At 38.4% G+C, this 18,934-nt stretch overlaps 1 protein-coding gene across 1 annotated transcript in view; it reads left to right on the top strand.

The window, feature by feature from the left end:
- The window catches only part of LRPPRC (leucine rich pentatricopeptide repeat containing), a 168,391-nt gene extending 157,407 nt beyond the window's left edge, over positions 1-10,984 (top strand). The window contains exons 35-38 of the mRNA XM_026652508.1: positions 2,280-2,354; positions 3,616-3,700; positions 8,098-8,240; positions 10,161-10,984. Of these exons, the coding sequence (XP_026508293.1) occupies positions 2,280-2,354; positions 3,616-3,700; positions 8,098-8,240; positions 10,161-10,229 (372 nt within the window). The 3' untranslated portion in view covers positions 10,230-10,984. The remainder of the gene's footprint in view (positions 1-2,279; positions 2,355-3,615; positions 3,701-8,097; positions 8,241-10,160) is intronic.
- Positions 10,985-18,934: the final 7,950 nt, after the last annotated feature.

The following is an 18,934-nucleotide window of genomic DNA, read 5'->3' as shown; positions in this document are numbered from 1 at the left end:
TAAACATTCAGGAACAGTTTATTTTATTAACAGGAATGAAGATAGTGAAATTTCATCAGTGACAGTTGCTATAGGATTAAACATTATTTTCACATTACACACTGGAAGCATCATTTTCTTTATTATTGTTTGCACAGATATATTGGGTATGTGGGCATTATTTTAAATGGGCATGGTCAACTTAAAAATCACATCATAAGCAAACCTATTTCTTCACTTATATTAATCATAACATCATAGATAGTTAAAATGGAAAGAATTTTAAACATCCATTTTACTTTTCACTATTTAATTATTAGCATTTCTCTTGGATTGAACAATGCAAATTAATTGTTAGTTTAACTTACAGGTTCCCACTCTGGATTGCAAATGCAGCAAGAGAGTGTTGATTTAAAAAAAAAAATTTTTTTTTCTTTGGAATTTTTCAGAAGTCATGGAAATACTTCCATCGGTACTTTAGGTGTAAAATCTTATTACTTCAAAATTGGAGTTTATTGTCCTGTATAATATTAGAAATAGCTTCTTGGGTAGATTTTTGGTGATGTATCACAAAATGTTGATTGTTTTAGGGTGTTGGGGGGAGGTTAAATGTGGACATTATCAGGTAGTTTAGACCTTAAATTTAGTGTGTGAAAGAGAAAATTCTTTTTGGGGGTAGGGGAAATGTCAGTGGAAACCATTTATATTTTTGTTTAAACACTCTCATACAATGCTGTAGCTCAAGTAGTGCACTAATATTTGGAAAGAAGAAAGTGATATTGACCAGCTTCTTTACATTATCCAAATTGTATGAAGTGCAAAAAAAAACCCAACAGCATAAATGTTGAGTCCTTTTCATTATAATAATAATCTAAAATGATATTAGTAACACATGTGAGGACATAATTTTTAAACATGGTCTTTAAGATGTCACTGACCTCTTAAAGTGTAGTTTTTATGGTGGTACAACATAAATTATATGCTGTGAGAAGCTTTTTACTGTAACTTTTACATTTACCATTTTGCAAGTGAAGGTGTTCCTCACCTTTTAAAAAAATATATAAAACTTTTGAAAAAGACAGATATTTGTGTTGATATCTTAGCCTGTGAAGAGGATATGCAAGATATGCAAATATATTCCTTTTGTATACTATGTTCTATTCCTCTTAAAAGAACTGAGTTCCCAGAGTGACAGTAGGTGAGGATGGCAAGTACCAGTAGCAATAATATTGTAAGTTTCCCCACAGAATGCTTTTACACTGTCATCATAAAGCAAATATTTGACAGAACACTTGGGCTATATGGATTTCAACGTTCCATCAGTTTGCCTTTCCTTGATAGAATGAGGCGTCAAATAATAACCTTTTCACCTGGACCTTCAAGAACTTGTCAAACAATATTATATACATAGTATATTCTTAATGCAGTGGAGAATTATTTATTGTTCATACATGTCTAAAATATCAGTTTATATTATAAATTCATTTTATGTGTGTATATACCCTCCCCAAAGTGTTTTCGTTCCTACTGTGAATTTTAGTATTTGTAGTATGATTTAAATGTTATAAGAAGCAATGTGTATTTTAAAATGTATAAGAATGACACAATGAGCATAAACTAAAATATTGTCTTGCATTTGATTTTACTATAGTTTCTAAGATGGGATAGACACTTGATTTATCTGGTCTGTCACATAAACTTTTTTTAAGTTTAACTTTTGTCTCTCAAGCACTGGCTGTCTGTTGCAATGAAAGCCTTTTATAAAATAGAGAGATTGAAATCAGTCCTTTTGTATGCATAAGTGTAGGTAATTATACTTTAAAGAGAACTTGCTTTGTACGTTTTAATTTTTATAAAGAAACGAGCAGTTATCTCCCTGACACCTTATTAAATGTATAATTAACCTTATGATCCCTAGCTCACTTGTGAATGCTTGGCAATATAATTGGAGAGGAATAGTGTTTCTCTTTTCCCCCCTCTTTCTTTTGCAGACCTAAGCCTCATTTCTGTGGGATGTTAAGGCATTTAATTTTTTCTCCCTTTTCTTTTAAACAAACTTCATGCTTACCATGCCACGGACAGCATTTACAAAAGCTTGGCATGGCATGCACTTGTTTTTATTTTGGGGGTATTTTTTAATTAATGGTCTTTTATTAGGCCTTACTGCTAGCTAATGATGTATTACTGTATTATTGTGAACCTTTTTAATGGGAAATGTTCACCTTAGCCGGTTTGTTTATCAAGAAGCTACAGTCACTTATGCTGTTCTAATTTTAACTTTCTTTTTTTTTTTTTTAAAGAGATGTGGTGGAATAGCTGAACAAAAGGGAATTCTGTTGGCTTTCATTGCTAAATCTTCACAAAAACCAGGACAGGTATATTTGCATGAATGTAATTAAATATATTAGCAGCATTCTTATTTAATCAGTCCTCGATAACAACTTTTGGATGAGTTTGGAATTTAGAACACTTTGTATATTGTATATTAACGTGTCGCAAGAAGGTTTGTCAGCCCAGCAAGAAAGTTGAGCCAAAGCATACTAACAAAGTTAATTACTGTGGTGTTCAAAGCTAGCTTTGATCAGACATTGCTTTTTCTTTTTCCCATTCAAAATATCAACAGTTTTAACATTAACTTCAGAGTACATCATTAATCTATAGAACTCGCATCAGGAACCCAGTTTATTTTATTGTGAATACTAAATGTGCCTGGGTGTTTACAGAATATTATAATTCTGTTTCTTTTTTAGTTCAACAATTCCTCTGTTCTCAATATGTAATGGGGAGTCCAAACTTCACACATTTTTATGCAACTTCCTCTTACTCAGTCCACTATAACTGTCTGTTTTCTGTACTACAGTAAGCATGCACATATTTTCCAATGTGAAAATTTAAGCTTATTTGTTAGCTGCATTGTAAGATCACAAACCAGTTAGCCAGGCCAATCACTGTATAATGAGGTTTGCATTAGAGGGCACATTTCAAATTAGGGCATATCAGTTTTATGCACATATATACATGGTTTGCATATGTGTGCAGGTTCTTGCATACACCCTGATTCTACATAATTTGAAATCCTTCCACATATTAAAAAAAGTGAGGAAAGAAACTACTTCATTGTTTTTAGATATAGATTTTATTTAATTTGTATCATTATTTTGTACTTGCAGGGCAAGAGTTTCAAAAATTAGAAACTAAAGTTAGTTTCTTAAATTCATATTTTAGGTAGCTTAATTAATGGCCTGATTTTAAAAAAAAAAAAAAGGGGGGGGGGGGGACTGACCAACAGCTTGTACTAGGGCCAATGGGAGCTGATGGTTGCTCTGCATTTTTGAACATGGGGGAGTGAAATCCCGGCTCCATCAAAGGCATTGGCAACAGTCCCACTGACTTGAAAAGCCTAATAATAGATTTGGGAAACTATTTTTAATATTTTGTCCCCAGTTTTTCATGCTGCATGTGAAATAATGAAAAGAAATGTGAAGATCAGCCGTCAAATTGAATAGTCCAGTCCTCTTATAAATTTCATCTGAAAGACTCAGCCATAATGGAAATATAAGTGCCCAAGTTAGTATAGCCCTGTTTTTTAAGACTTATTGTAAGCACTGTTTCTGTTGTTTGTATTTAATTTCCTAGGGGCAGAAAATCAAGACGCTGCTAGATCTGGTTCCTGACTTCCCAGAAATGGAAATTGTATACTCTTACCTCCTGAAATGTCATGGTAACTTATTACATTTGAAATTGATGTTTAGTAAGGAGCATATCTTGAGGCCTTCAGAAGGGCCATGGAAGGTCTCAAAAGCAGTTGACCCAGGAAGGTTCTGCTTTGCAGGAGGTGCAGGGTGTCCCAGACATTGAGGAGAGCCACCTAGGAGGACTTCACTTCCTCCTCATGCATTGATGTGTAGTGTACCACAGTAGTTGTCACAGTGGCTGTGGCGAATGGCATGGATAGGAGAGTGGCTAGTGGATCCCTGGCCAGAACTCTTCAGGGGAAGTGGCAGATACTGCAGTAGTAGTATTTCCATGGCCTGAAAGGGAAGATAACTTTTGCCTTAACTCCAGCAACATTTTGCAACACTTAAGTGATCTCATTAGTCCTGTTGGGAACACACCGTGAACACAGTGAATATTGTTTTATCTCTCTAAAACTTGTATATATGGGTGCTAAAGTCAGGCTCTTATTTGGCCACTTATTTGGATGCCTGACTGCAGCATATCCAAAGTTGAAATGCCAGGACATGCAACCCCTCTGACAGCATACAGATAGAATCTTACATGCCTCTGTGTCCTGAGCCTAGCTTATTGTGACACGGAGCTCCAGTTTTATTTAAAGAGAGATAATGTAATCTTCTCCATGAGTATACAGTAAAGCAAAAAGGAATAAACCTCTCGGCAAAATGTGTCAAAAATGCAAAATCAAAAGACAAACCACCACCATTCTCCCCACCAGAGGATAATATAATGTTGTTTAAAAAAATCAGAAAACCTTTATTGAGAGGAACTGTAGAGGTTCTCACACAATAAATATGCCACCTATCATTGCAACACTAGTAACCTCATATAATTCAAAACAATGCAGTCACTAACAAAACAAACCCCCCAATGATTCTTCAATTCAGTGGCTTCCTTCACTGTTTGGTAGACCTTATCGTATCGCCATCCAGAACTCTGCTGCTTTCTGTTCACTGAAGGTCACCTAACTCTGGCAAGACACCAATGAAAGTAAGCTCCATAAGTGAATGACCATGTACTTGAAAATTCCCCACTCTTTGTCTTAGAGGTGGTATTCCAGGAATAGACAGCAAATGTGTTTTTAACCGACCTAAACTGCTGTCACCTATACATAAGGGAAGAGCCAAAAATAACGGTCCCATAACCAGCACCATAGTTCTTGGAAACTAATGAGTAGCCACTACAGAGTTTGAAGCAAAGATGTTCTGTAACCTGCCTTGCTCTGAAGGTAGCATTCTAAACCAGCATTGTGAGGTTTTTGGGTTTTTTTAAACAACTATTCCCTGTCCTGTTTGCCCAAATAAAAATCCCATCAGATAGTGAACTTGGTACTGCTATCTGTTTGACTTCCTTTAGAACTTCATGTAGTTGCCTAGTTCCATGTTTACCAGTTTTAGCAGATTCCTGGTACACTTCCCCATCTGATCTACTAGATATCTATTGGGACTTTAGGGGCGAGGGGAAGGCAGAAGTGTGGGTGCACATGCCCTCTCCCCAAATACATATAAATGTATATGTTAAGGGCTATTATAAAGAGGACAGTGATCATTCATTTCAGCTGGAAGACTGTCTTTGCAAATACAAGGACTAGAAACATGACTTTAAAAAAAAAAAAAAAAGAGAGCTTAGATTCTTCACATTTGTGCAGCAACCTTAAAAAAATAGCAATAGTTTAGCCAGTTTTGCAGTCACATAATTTTGTTATAAATGAGGTCGTCTTCTAAGCTAACACAGAATTACCTACAAAAGCCAGGGGAGGGTCTTTTGGCATGAATATGGCAGCTAAATCTCACTTCTAAATGTTCAAAGATTTTTTTAACAGATAAGTCACGTCCAGTTGGTGCGTTCTTACAAGTAATCTAGAAGATCTGAATTCTTTGTCCTACTAAATGTCCTTTTTTGATTGTCTGGGTCTCTCCCTTTCTTTTTAGGGACCCTTTTCACAAATCATTCTACAGAAGGTGGTTCAATCTTTGCTGAATTTGACCTTATATTATTGACAGCCTCTAGTCTTCCCTGAATCCGAATTGCTCATCCATCTGTAGTCAGCCTTGTGAAATTCTATTCATCCAGAGTAATTGTTTGTTGGGCAAATAAAATATCATTAGTTTTCTGTTACTGTCAGTCATCATGATAAATTGTAGGCAAGTCAATTTTGTACTAAGGCGAATACTTTCCTGAGAGTTTTGCAAGCTTGTGGTAGGAACACAGGCCACCTCTTCCCACAGAGGAATTATTTTCTATTCTAAAAGGAAAGTGAGGATTGACTATTGCAGACATCTCCAACTATGAACAAGTAAGGGGGCGTTCACTTTTGTTCTTATCTGAAATGTTATCCTCCTGTGGGATTGGATTCTTGCATGTGGCAAAAAAATTCCTTCAAACTGCTTTTCTTTCAAGAATGGAGAATTATCAAGTGAAATCTCAGTTGTGTGGTCCATTGAACATAATCCAGGTGTTAGATCTTTCTCATTTTTGTTTTTCATACAATAGATACTTCTAGTTTAAAGAAATGGGAAGTTAACAATTCTATTATACTTTCATTAAACTGTCACATTGTGCAGGTTCTGTAGCCTCCCACATTGAAAAAGAAGTTCACCCACTCACCAGGTGTGAGTGGGAAGCTTTTCCCTGGTGAATGTAGGGTCTAAACTATCAGATTCCACAGAATTTAAGCTTTCTTTTTTTAAAAAAAATGAAGTTTGTAACGTTTATGATTTTTAAGATAACTTCCAAAGATGAACAAAATATTAACCAATACAACAAGGTCTTCCTAAGCCTACAGAAAGGCCAACTCCAGTTCTTCTGCTGCTTCTGTGTTCGCCAACCAGCAGCAAAATTAACATAACAGGACAGTTTTACTGCTGTTAGAACCCTGTTGGCAGCAGCAGAACTGTCAAGGATCATTTCAACTTCATGCTGCCTGGGGAAAGCTTTGGATAGTAGCAAAGTTAATCATGGTCAGGAGGAGGGGGGTGGACCCAAAGGTGTAGGCTGCGGGAGGAACAAATGAGCAGAGACCACTTTCTTTCTGCTTCTACTTCTATTTTGGAAGGAAGAGAAATAAAGCTATTTCCTTCCAGTAGCAAGCGGTGAGAGGAGTTTCATGTATGTGAGAAATCTATTAGCTAGAGGCTGATACAGATGATGAGCCATGTATTCTATATCTAGAGAAACATTGGCAATCTCCAAAACAATTAAGCTTTAAATCAGTCTCTCTTTCTTAAAGGTTAATATCTCAAGAAGAGATTTGCTCCTGGTTGGTAAGATGGAATGGACCTAGTTTGAAACATTAAAAGGAAAAACCTGTTTGGGAAAAAATATAGAGAAATGTTTTGGGGATGTTCTGGAATGGGAGTGTTCCAGCAGGTTTTCTAAAAGGTTCTGTGTTCTCCTTTCACTATCACAACATATAGTGTGTGTTGGTGTATCATTCCCCTCTGACTGGCCCACAGAAGAAAAGCATTCTGCTGCTATGGTGACAGCTAATGGAGAGTCTCCTTTAGTTAGAGCTGTAGAGGCTTGTATCTTTGGAGCTGAAGATCCTGGAGTTTATCCCTCATTGCAGATGTACAGTTTTAACATCTGAATGTGATGTGATGCCCATGTGAATACAGATTTGTTGTGCATTTTGTGTAAAAGGGATTTCCAAGTAGGTAACTTTCAAAGTGAGCAACAAGCTCAGCACAGAGTTTTGGATCATGCCATGATTATTTGAAAGGGAAAATGAGTCTGCAATTCACAGACCTAGGATTCACTGATCTGAACTGCAATACAGTTGGTCTCTATCATTCACTCCAATAAGAGGCCATTGGCTCTATGGCTACATCTATGCTATGAGGTAGGGGTATAATTGCCAGCTTGTGTAAACATGCACTAGCTGTCCTCAAGCTAGCATGCTAAACATAGTGTAGCCGAGATAGCATGAGCAGTGGCGGCATGCGCTAGCTGTACTGAGTACGCACCCACAGGGTTCAGGTGGGTTTGTAAGCGGGATGGCCATATTACTCTGGCTACACTACTATTTTTAGCATGCCAGCTCGAGGAGAGCTAGCATGGGTATACCTACCCAAGCTGGGAATCGCACCCTTTAGCTTATAGTGTAGACGTAGCCTAAACATCTCAAGCCTTAGAATGTTTTCCTTCTCAATGTGTAGCTCCTATCTCTGTCTAGCAAACGCCAAAGGAATCCATCATCCAGCCTCATTGCAAAAGAGAAAAGAAAATTGCTTTGTGGACTGGATTTGTTTTTTTATCAGTATTGTGATGGTCGAATTGGCCTTAAGAGATAAAGGAAACTAGAAGTCTATTTGTCATGAAGTGTACAGCTGAAGAGAAACTGTTAACAGACATCTGCTGTAACTTTTATTTTTTTTCCCTTAGCATTAGACAACGACGTTGTTTCTGCAAAAGCTCTGTTTGAGAAAATGAAGGCCGAGAATATTCACACAGATGAGCTATTTCTAAAACGTTTGGCAATTCTGCTGAAGAATGCAGGAGAGCCTGTCCCGTTCACTGAACCCCCTGTGAGTGTTTTTTCTGATTAAAAAGAAATAGCTCTGCAGACTTGTATATGTTCCATGTTAATAAAAGAAGTTGCCTACTTAACTACATCGGGATTCTATGTCCATGGAGAACCCTCAAAGGAGTCAATGTATGAAGTGCTGAGTTTTGTAGGTACAGTATTAATCTTGCGTTGGGTTTGATTTATGGGAGAAGAGAACCTTCTGAGGCTTTTTGTATTTAAAGTACAGGATCCTTATCGGCACTCATCTACAGGTGAGTGTTTATCAAATATCCTTGAGGCATTTACCTCAATGTTTCAACTTAAAATGATTTTTAGAATGTGTATTGTAATAACAAAGGATTTTAGTGCCTGGTAATTGCTTGTTTTATTTCTAATGTACGTTATTTTACATTGCAATAATACGATGGGATTTTAAAGCTGTAGAATTAATTTTCCCATTGTAGCTTGACTCTTTCTGGCTTTACTAATAAAAAATACATAGCTTTGCCCCTTTATAAATGCCCCTTTCCTGAGAGCAACAGATGCATGAAACTGTTTTGGGGAGAGTGAAAATATGTTTCCTCCAGTGCATTCGTTTGGCGTAGAGTCTACAGCAGGGGTGGGGAACCTTTTTTCTATCACGGGCCATTGACCCACAGTAAAAACCACACACAGCCCTGCGGGAGGGAGTGGGGGATGCCGAGGCTGGGGCTTCCCACCCACAGCAGGGCGAGCTGGCACTCGTGGTTCCAGCCCTGCGGGTGGGGGGCGAGTCTTGGGGCTTCCCGCCCACGGCAGGGCGAGCTGGCACTCGTGGTTCCAGCCCTGCGGGTGGGGGGCGAGTCTTGGGGCTTCCTGCCACGGTGGGGCGAGCCAGCGCTTGTGGCTCCAACCCCACGGGAGGGGAGCGCCGAAGTCCGGGGCTTGCCACCTGAGGTGAGGCAAACCAGTGCTTGCGGCTCCAGCCCCGTAGGGGGGCACCCAGGCTCAGGGCTTCCGGCCCACAGTGTCGAGACTTACTGTGGGCTGAATAAAATAAGCAATGGGCTGGATCTGGCCCGCTGGCCGTAGGTTCCCCACCCGTGGTCTACAAATACCAGGGTCTGAAGAGTTAAGATGCTTTCCTTCCTTTGATCTATACTTCTTATAGTTCATATTTTTTATTAGTTGCTGTTTCCAGCCATTTTGATTTTTTTAAATCAATTTTTTCTGCCTTTTTTTCTAAGCCTTTGTTGCATATAATTTCTCTGTATGTTTTTCTTTACAGTACGTAGTAATAAGAAACTGTTCTCTCCTTCCTTTTTCAGTTTTGTAAACTGAATTAAGGGCTAAATACTGCCTCGAGATACTTGCACTAAACTGCCCTAGAGGTTCAAAGGAAGATGTGCATTTTCTAGGAGCAGTTTTACGCAGCTTACTGTAGTTTAAACCTCATTTGGGGTTCTTTAGTTTAATTTTAACACATGATATCACTTAATACCTTTTTTAACCTCCCTACTAGCAGTGAAGATGGGGTTTTTTTTCCCCCTAAGCTAGTGGAATTCCTACTTCAATGTTCTAATGTTCCTCCACTCCATTTTCTTATTTCTTTTCTTATTTAATATGACTTGATGCTTCTGAGATGCTTCCTTTATTTTATTTATTTATTCTCAAACACACAATTGCCGATTGAGGTTGGGAAATATCTTGATTTTTATATAAGTGAAAATTTTTGATGGTATTTTCTTAAGCATTTCATACAAAATTTTCCTTTTCTCTTTTTCTCAACATAAGTATTTTTCTTAAATTATTCTATAAACCTTGACATAGGATAACTAGTGCATAGCATATAACAATAAATGGATTTGGCTTTTCGCAGAAAGTGTGGGGTTTTATTCACAATTAGTAACTTTCAGTGCAAGAATATTGATTTTTTTTTCTCCCTCTCCTCTATTTATAGGAGTCCTTCTATTTCTACGCAGATAAATTGAGGCAAAAAAGGCAAGAAATCTCATCACATGATGTATAAATATTTTCATGCTTTGGTTGTTTGTGACTATGAAAGATGTTGAATGTATTTAATATTGTTAGAAAAAATAAAACAAAATTGAATATGTAATTACTTCAGTGTAATATAATTTACTCAAACAAAGTATGTGTTTTAAACCTGGCCTTCAGTGACTAAACTGTAACTGAGACATGCATTTATTAGTAGAAATACTGTTTACTCCTGTAGAGCTGCCGACTCGACAATAGAACAGTCACTTATCGCTGTCATTTTTTTATATTTGACCTGGTGAAAGCTGACTACACTCTGGCTCCTGGTTCCACTGAAGTTTACTGTCAATACCCTATATGTAACTCACTTTTCAGTATGGCTCTCCTCCAAAGCCCAGGGAAATCAGTGAGCCTTTCCATTGACTTCAGTGAGCTTTGGATCGGGCTTAAAAACAGCAACTTCCATGGCTCTTAAGAACCACCAGCCAGTAGCTGGGACTGCTTTTGAGGGAAATTGTCATTGTAATGTCCACTGCAGTGTGAAGCTGTACATCAAAGTTCACAAATATATTCTTGTTAGTAAATGTACACTCTCTACATTTGTGGAAAGGTAGAAGCTGCTTGGTAATACTTACCTATAACTGCTCTATGCTGCCTTTCCCTTCCTTTGCTGGGTCTCTGGACGAGGTTCTGTGATTTGTTTGTTTTTTGTTTTTTTTTAAGTCAACTTTCTTTTCAGTTAATTTGTACCTATTGTGTAGATCAAATAAAATTGCACACATTTCAGTTTTGCTTCTCCTTAAGTATGTTCTACATGCCTTAAATGTTCCTCCTCTTGCTAACCACTTGGGTTGTAGAGGTAAAAGTGGGGTCAATATTTCTACCTCTTACACTGGTGAATGAGTCATGTTGTGCTGCAAGCCATTTCATAACTACATGTTGCCACTGCTACTAGTCCGCTTAATTCCATGCTGTGTGAAAATCAAGGACAGGGATGTCTAATATAGCAATGGAGGGGAGTGGCCGTCACTTCCAGTGCAAGGGCAGCATTGGTAACTTGCCAGAAGACTGAGGTCTGTGTTTTATTTGCATAAGTATTTGTAGCAATTTGCATATCCAGATCTCATGGTTAACAATGCAAAGTCCCAAGATGTTGAAGATAAGCATTGTGCTGTTAGCTACTAAAGGGAAAGAAGGCATAGAGAATAAAACATACCTTTTACCGTTGTGAATAAGCAAAGAAAAACCAAACATTCCTGCCTGTGAGTAGTCCGTACGGCACAGTGTGTGTCTGTGAACAGAATGGAATCGCTCTCAATGGATGACTGATGGCATAAGGGTGAATCTTTTTTATTTTCCAAATATCACTAGCAAATGCACTTCAGATAGAAAACAATCCTGGTGTAAAGTAAAATACATAGTGGCCTCCATATGGCCTCAGAGTTAAGACCTGGAACTGAGAGGCTTGACATACAGGCTGCCACTGACTTACTGAGAAATCTTAGACAAGTCACTAAACCCCACCTCGTGCCTCGGATCGCAATTGGGCGTGATGAAGATTACACCTCTCTGAGGAAAGAGAGGATAGTATAAAGCTGAATTCATAGTTAAACATTTTGGGATCTTTGGCTGGAAGGTGCTATAGAAATGCAAGAAGAAAAAGACAATGCAAAACTACATGTATGATGGTCCTTATCCCAAGCAGTCTTTAAAAATGTAGAAGAATTATGCCATTGTTTTAAATACCCATATCGAGTTAACAAAGCACATTTGCTAACAAATAAAATTAGAGCTTCAATCTTGAAGTTGGAGTGAGATCTATTTAACCTTTGTCCATAAATATTGTAAAATGCAGATTCCCAGCGCAAGGTTTATTCGTACCATTAAAAATAATCAAGTAATAAATGAACAATCTCTCTCTGTGACTGTTAGAGAGATATAACATGATAACATCTTGCACCAAGGTTGTGCATAGCATCAGCTGATGGGGTGAGGCTACTATCGGGTAACTGCCATTTAAAATACAGACACCATTGTGCCAATGGATGAAACTGAATGTTAGATGCATTAGATTTCCCCCTCCCCCCCCCCCATGGTGTTACTATAGGGCACATGATGATTCTAATTATATGAAGTACGAACCTTAGACAATTAAAAACTAGTAGTAATTTATGTACACCAGTATGCTCTGGAGCAGTACAAAGCAATCAGTGCATATGGGCCCATTAAGCTGTGCTTACAGCTGCTTTGCATTGCCAGAGCAGTGCAAAACCACAGTGTACACACCCCAGTTCACCTCTACATCTTGTCCTCCAAATTCCCCATTTCTTGCACATCCCCCTGTATGTGGCATGCACCAATCCCCCTCCACATGCATAGGCTTTCCTCTTCTTGAGTAGATCTGGTGCAACAGGTCTGCTCTGGGAGACCATACAGATTTGGTATTAAAGGTTTACTTTACAGCAGAGGATGATGCAATTCAAAATTGACTGCCATCTCCCGTTGATCTCAGTGGGATCAAGACCAACACTATCTTCATTTTAAGATGCCCTTTTTCAAAAGGGCACTGCCTCCGATTATTTCCAGTGAAAATGAGGCCAGCACCCATCTGTGTTAAAGAGCAACCTGTGGCCTAAGTCCTACTGAGAACAAATGAGAGATGGTCATCTCAAAACGGCTACCTAACTGTGGGCAAAGTATGATCTCAGTCTTATTGATGATAAAGGAGAGGCAGTCATTTTGAAAGAGGGCAATTCTATGTGGAATTTTCTGAAGTACAATATTGATCAGTCTCACTGAAGAAGAAACTTACGTGAATGAAAAATAATGGGAAAGTGAATATTAATCATAAAAAATTGCTTAAATGTAGCTTATGGAAAAGGTTTTGGTGAGTTCTAACTTTGAGAACTTGGAAGCGTCTGCATTAATATTTAGATTATTCAGGAGAAAAATCTGACATTGAAATTTTGTAAGGGATATATTTTTAATTAATTTTAACTCAAACTAATCAATTTAATTGTAAACTCCCAGAAAATCCATCCTATACTCAAAGCATAAATTGGGGAAGGATAAGATGTAATGCATTATATAATTTTGGGGGGAGAATAACATGCATTCTTCATGCACAAAATGGGTGAATATGTGCTTCAAGTGCAAACTGAACTTGGTTTCATTGTGGAAATGGTACTTCCATAGTTAATTTTCTTTGTTTATACTTTGAATTTACTGATGAAAGAATACTATATTGGGAAAGCTAAGATGATGAATGTGATTAAAATAAGCATTGTGTTATACCTGGCAAGATTAATATGTTTATTGCGTGGGCAGTGTGGATTTATGATATCCTTAATTATTCATTTCCTAGATTTTAAGTGCAAAGTAATATGATAGGGAAGTATATTTTTTGCAGAATTAGCTGGTTTTCTTTTTAGCCAAGTTTTTTTTATTTAGGGATTCTGCAAGTAATTGTATAGTCTTTTAAGGACACTTGTGTTATTTGGATGGGGAGGGGATAGATTCTGGCAACCAGATTGTGATGGATGTAGAGGACCTCATGTTGGAAACAGACAGAATATACAGTTCAATATACCAGACCCAGTTAGTTCTAAGTATCTGGCAGCTAGTGCTTGTGTATCATCAAGATAACTGCATTAATAGCTGAAATTTCAATCACAGCTCAATGGTTGAGTGCCTATCTGCAAGCAAGACTAACTATTTAGTTTATCTCATTTTAAAATGGAGACATTTCTCATTTCTAAAGCTACAGCTACAGTAAATGTATGTCAGTATAATATCAACATAATTGAAGACTCGGTCTGCTGGTTTGCAACCCTTTCTGTAATGCCACAGCTCTTATTTTAGAGGTCATCTTACAAATCTTCCTCAATTTCATAGTTTTGTGTTCCAGCAAGTGAAGTCAAAACAGCATAAGTGAGGGATAGGCCTGTACATTTTGAAGTCTGGGCCACCATTTGAAGCAAATTGAACACACCCACAGAGCAAGCTGCTACACACCCAGCTGCTGGAGCTGATGGGGAAAGTGACAGTGATGTTCATCTGCAGATAGGGATGGTGGAACCCACATTTGGCTGACAGGTCCCAGATCCTGCCTGGAATTGGACCCTCAATCAATCTGGTAGTTTGTCTCATGGAACGGTAAGAGTCCCTTTAATTCTCTGTTCCACTGAACCAATTTTCTTTCAGCAGGGGGCTTAGAACATCTCATTGGGTAGGGTTTAGATTTAACTGGTACTAATTCTGTATTTGTATGTACAGGTCAAACATTCCCATGACTTGATAGCATCACTTGGGTCGCTGTACATTGTAACATACCATTCTCTGTTTTACGATCACAACTGGAGATGGCCGGACTATGGGCCATCTGTTACCAAAGCATACAGTTTAATGTACTCAAAGTGAGAGGTCCTCCAGCTCTGAAACTGTCTGCATTTGGGGTGGCTGCAGATTGGTACAGCCCAATCAGCCCATGACTGGTGGCTGCATTTTGGTGGTGAGCCAATTCAACACTTGAGAGAGCCACAGCTTGAGCGTGAGGGGAGAAAACAGTACTAGGATTTTTGTGGCATCAGTACCAGGTAGGTAGACCGAGGCCTATGTTGCTCAGTCAGGGTGAGGTGGGCAGGGGGCTCTAGATCCTCTTGAGCCACAGTAGCCCATTGCAGAACCTGGAGGCCTGAAAAGAGGGATAATTAAGAACAGGCAGGCCCAGGCCCACTGCCTCTGATTGTTATGAAATTTTGGTTTTCCTTCCAAGTAAACGTAGTGGGTGCAAATAAGTAATTATTACTCAGAGGAATTTCATGTTTTTCTATCTGGTGTGGATGTGATCTTCTCAATCCAAATCAGTGTTGTGCTCGAAAGGTTCAGCTTTCCTACAGTATGCATGAAATTACAAAGCAGTTCATCTTTGTGTTGGTTTTATGTATATATGCCTAAGAAACAACCATTTGATGCATAAAGAAATACAATTTAGAAAATTTGAATTTCTTTGCCAAATATGTGGGCAGTTTCATTAGTTTTGTATATTCAAAATGAAATACCTACAAAATGATGAAATACAGAATGGCAGCCTTGCAAACTTGTCAGGTTAATTTACCAGTCCAGACATAAAACTTACTCTGTCACACTGACCATAACATTTTACTTACCCATTCAAAATAGAAAAGAATATAACTTGCCTGAGGCGACTGGGTCACTAGAATTCTGCAGGATTTTAGTACAAGTACAATATACTGTAGGTGTCCATAGACCTCTTCTGCAGGGGCTCCATGGAAGACTGAGAAAAGACTGATATGAAAAGATCTGACATTGTTACTGTACAAAGCAAATTGTGAGTACATGTATCAATATGCATAATATTATACCTTGGCTGGAGTTGAGATGTCTGGTAGAAAAACTGCTGTCTGAGTAGAGGAGATGACTGACAGTGACCTTCCTTGCTCTAAACCACATACTCAGGGTATGTCTACACTACCCGCCGGATTGCGATAAATCCATCCCGAGTGCTCTCCCGTCGACTCCTGTACTCCACCGCCACGAGAGGCGCAGGCGGAGTCAACGGGGGAGCGGCAGCAGTCGACTCACCGTGGTGAAGACACCACAGTAAGTCGATCTAAGTATGTCGACTTCAGCTATGTTATTCACATAGCTGAAGTTGCGTAACTTAGATCGATTTCCACTCTTTCCCCAGTGTAGACCAGGCCTTAGTGTGGTTAGTGTTTAAGCCTGCTGGCAAAAAGGTTTCCCTGTAGACTAAAACTTCTAGTTTGCATGTGTGTGGACCCAGGTGTGCTGTAGCTTCTGTCACCCTCTACTGAGACATCTCTAGCTCATTGTATCTGGTGACACTCTTCAAAAGGAAGGCAGCCATCTTGACTTCATGTAAATTAACCATCTTAAGTTTTTGTCTCTAATCTTTAACACTTAATTTGGATGAAATATCCTGCTGCATTTCTGGAACTACTTAGTGTTTTGTTAATTTATTTTTGAGCTATTTGTATTTTTCTGCCTCACCCATCCTAAGCCCACCTCACACCCCTTCCAAACACATACTCAATATTTGCATCCTAGTGTTGCCGAGAAGCTTAAAAAGCAGCAACAAAATGTGACCCAAATCTTGCCTAAGCCTCTACAGCTGGGGAGTGTTCTCTGGCTGTAGAACTTGTGCTGTTCCCCTGAACAAGGAGAAGGGCAGAATTTGGTGGAGCAGCAGATAAATACCCCATGAACTGCTTGGAACTCTACTCTGTGACAGTTTCAGAGGGGCAGGTGTGGATGGGATGTAGAGCTACTGCATTTTTCCTCTCTTCATCTCCCCATAAAGAGGGAGCATTAAGGCAGCAGTAGTAGCCAAGAGCGACTCTGCAGCCTGGGGAGGGAAGATTTTCCCACTTCTTTTCTAAACCAGCCCAGGGATATACACACGCAATGATTTTGCTCTAAATGTGTTGCTCGTACTGAGACTTCTCTTAAAACTGTCATGACCAATGGTGAGCCAGTGTATGCAAAAAAAGGGAAACAATGGGTGGTGGGGGGAGTTCTCAGATGATGGGCCTTGTGAGAGGAAGGAAGAGAAGGGGTTTCTCTGAACTCATCTTTCGTGCAGGGGCTTCTATTCCAACCCTCTGCAAACCAACCACCAGGAATCTGTGTGCAAAGTCCATTACAAAGTGACCCCTTCAGGATCCCTTAAGCTTCTGCTTAGCCTGTCAATAGTTTTTGATGTCAAAAACCACAATGCACCCTATCTTAGTGACCCCATTGAGATAATGGGGTGGTATCTGACTTTAAGAACTTCACACTTTGGTCTCATGTACAGTAAGAGAAGGTGCTGAGTTTCTCCATTAAGTATGGAAGTAAGGTCATTAAGAATTGAAGCTTGGTTTCTTCCACTCTTTGCTGTAAGTATCAAAAGCAGTGAAGAGTAAATGTGTCTATACAGCAGTTAGTACAATAGGGCTCCACCTTGGCTGGTGCTGTTAGGTACAACTGTTAATTCAATGGTACTTATGTAGCCCCTATTACCGTAGCAACTGAGCAACTCTCAATCATTAATCTATTCATCCTCCAAACAGCCCTGTGAATGAGGACAGTATTATACTGTTTTACAGATGGGTAACTGCGGGACAGGGAGAGTAAGTGACTTGCCTAAGGTCACACAGGAAATCTGTTCCAGGCTCAGCCTCTCAGATCCTATTAGAACAACTCTAATAAAATACCTTATTATAGCTGCTTATCATGCTTTTGGCATTGCACATGTTACAAAGCAGCTATAATAATAAGGTACAAGAAACAACTAAGAATAGTTTTAAGGTCAGAAGCTGAGCTTGGAACACCCTTTAGCTCTGCTGTTGCATGATTTATGCAGGGAATTGCTGACATTTAACTTTCTTTTTCAAGTTGTAGGGATAACAAAAATAATTTGTTTCCAAATATATTATTGAGAATGCACATACTCTGAAAAACTAGCCAATTTAGCCTAAAATAAATAGGGTTACCCTTAGTATCTGTGGTATTGCCTTATGATTCACGATGTGTACTATGGAAAATACCTTGAATACCTCAAATACCGCGGTTAGCTTAACTTTAAATCTTCAGCTATCTAAAGTAATTATCAATTTTTTTAAAATAGCATTTTTTTAAAAAATAGCACAATGGATACAGTAAAAACTCACAATATGATTAGGAATGTCTGCACACTGCACACTCCCTTATGAGCTGTACATCTGCAAGCTTTACTTACACGAGGTTTTTTCTTTCCTTTGTGATTTTATTGACCTAGCCTATACTGCAAACATTAAAATGTTCATAGCAAGATCACTAGTAATATTTCATGTTACACCTGATTGTTACATACCATTGTCAAAAATTAACAGCTTTAGTTTAATAGTCAAATATACATTAAGATATTAGATGCATAAACATTAACTGGAGTTGTTCCTTTCCCTATATTTTTTAATGACAATCATAGTCTTTGTGTCTATATTATAAATACTTCAGGGAGCACAGTATCTCATGCCTGGAAATACAATGTCTGCATTTGTATGTCTTTCTAGCAGACACCAATAACATGATAAATTTGTCTACATTCAGCAAATGAAAACAAGGTTGAAAAACTGTGTTGTACTACTAGCTGCAGGGGGCATAAAAATTATGGTAATTTATAGCTTTACTATTGTTAGTCATGCACATTAATGTTTTCAGTGGTAATTTATCATGCTTCTGGCACTGAACATATTACAAAGCAGCAATAATGCACTCTTATAATATGGAAGCATTGATGAATTCCCTATGAAATGCACAAAGCTAAATATTCATTTATTCTATTTTCTAAAAGGAGAAGTGTAAGCTATGTACATCCAAAACGTTTGACAGTATTGAGACCTATTTTAATCAGAAATGTGCTGTTCTCAATAAAGATAATACTTAGTCAAACTATCACAGCAAATGATTACAAGAAGGGGACGCTTTGTTCATTCTGAAGGCAGGGAAGCGGTTATAATATTCTGTGATTCAAAAGGCCACTGTCATTTTGCTCAGAATAAAACAAATGGTGTGAAATGTTGGCTTTTTTAATCATTCCAAGTCGCCTCAAATTCCCCTGCAGAGCTCAATCGGAGGCCTAGACTTGGGCCGGTATGGCTAGGAATTTAAGAAGTGTATTGCTTTTTGTATTTTATTATTATTAATTATATTAATTTATTATATTAAACATAC

This window comes from Terrapene carolina, unplaced genomic scaffold (genome assembly GCF_002925995.2).
Source record: "Terrapene carolina triunguis isolate 2854851 unplaced genomic scaffold, T_m_triunguis-2.0 Scaffold120, whole genome shotgun sequence".
Classification (NCBI taxonomy): domain Eukaryota; kingdom Metazoa; phylum Chordata; order Testudines; family Emydidae; genus Terrapene; species Terrapene triunguis.
The sequence above is the reverse complement of the archived record's forward strand: the minus strand, read 5'-3'. Positions and strand labels throughout refer to the sequence as shown.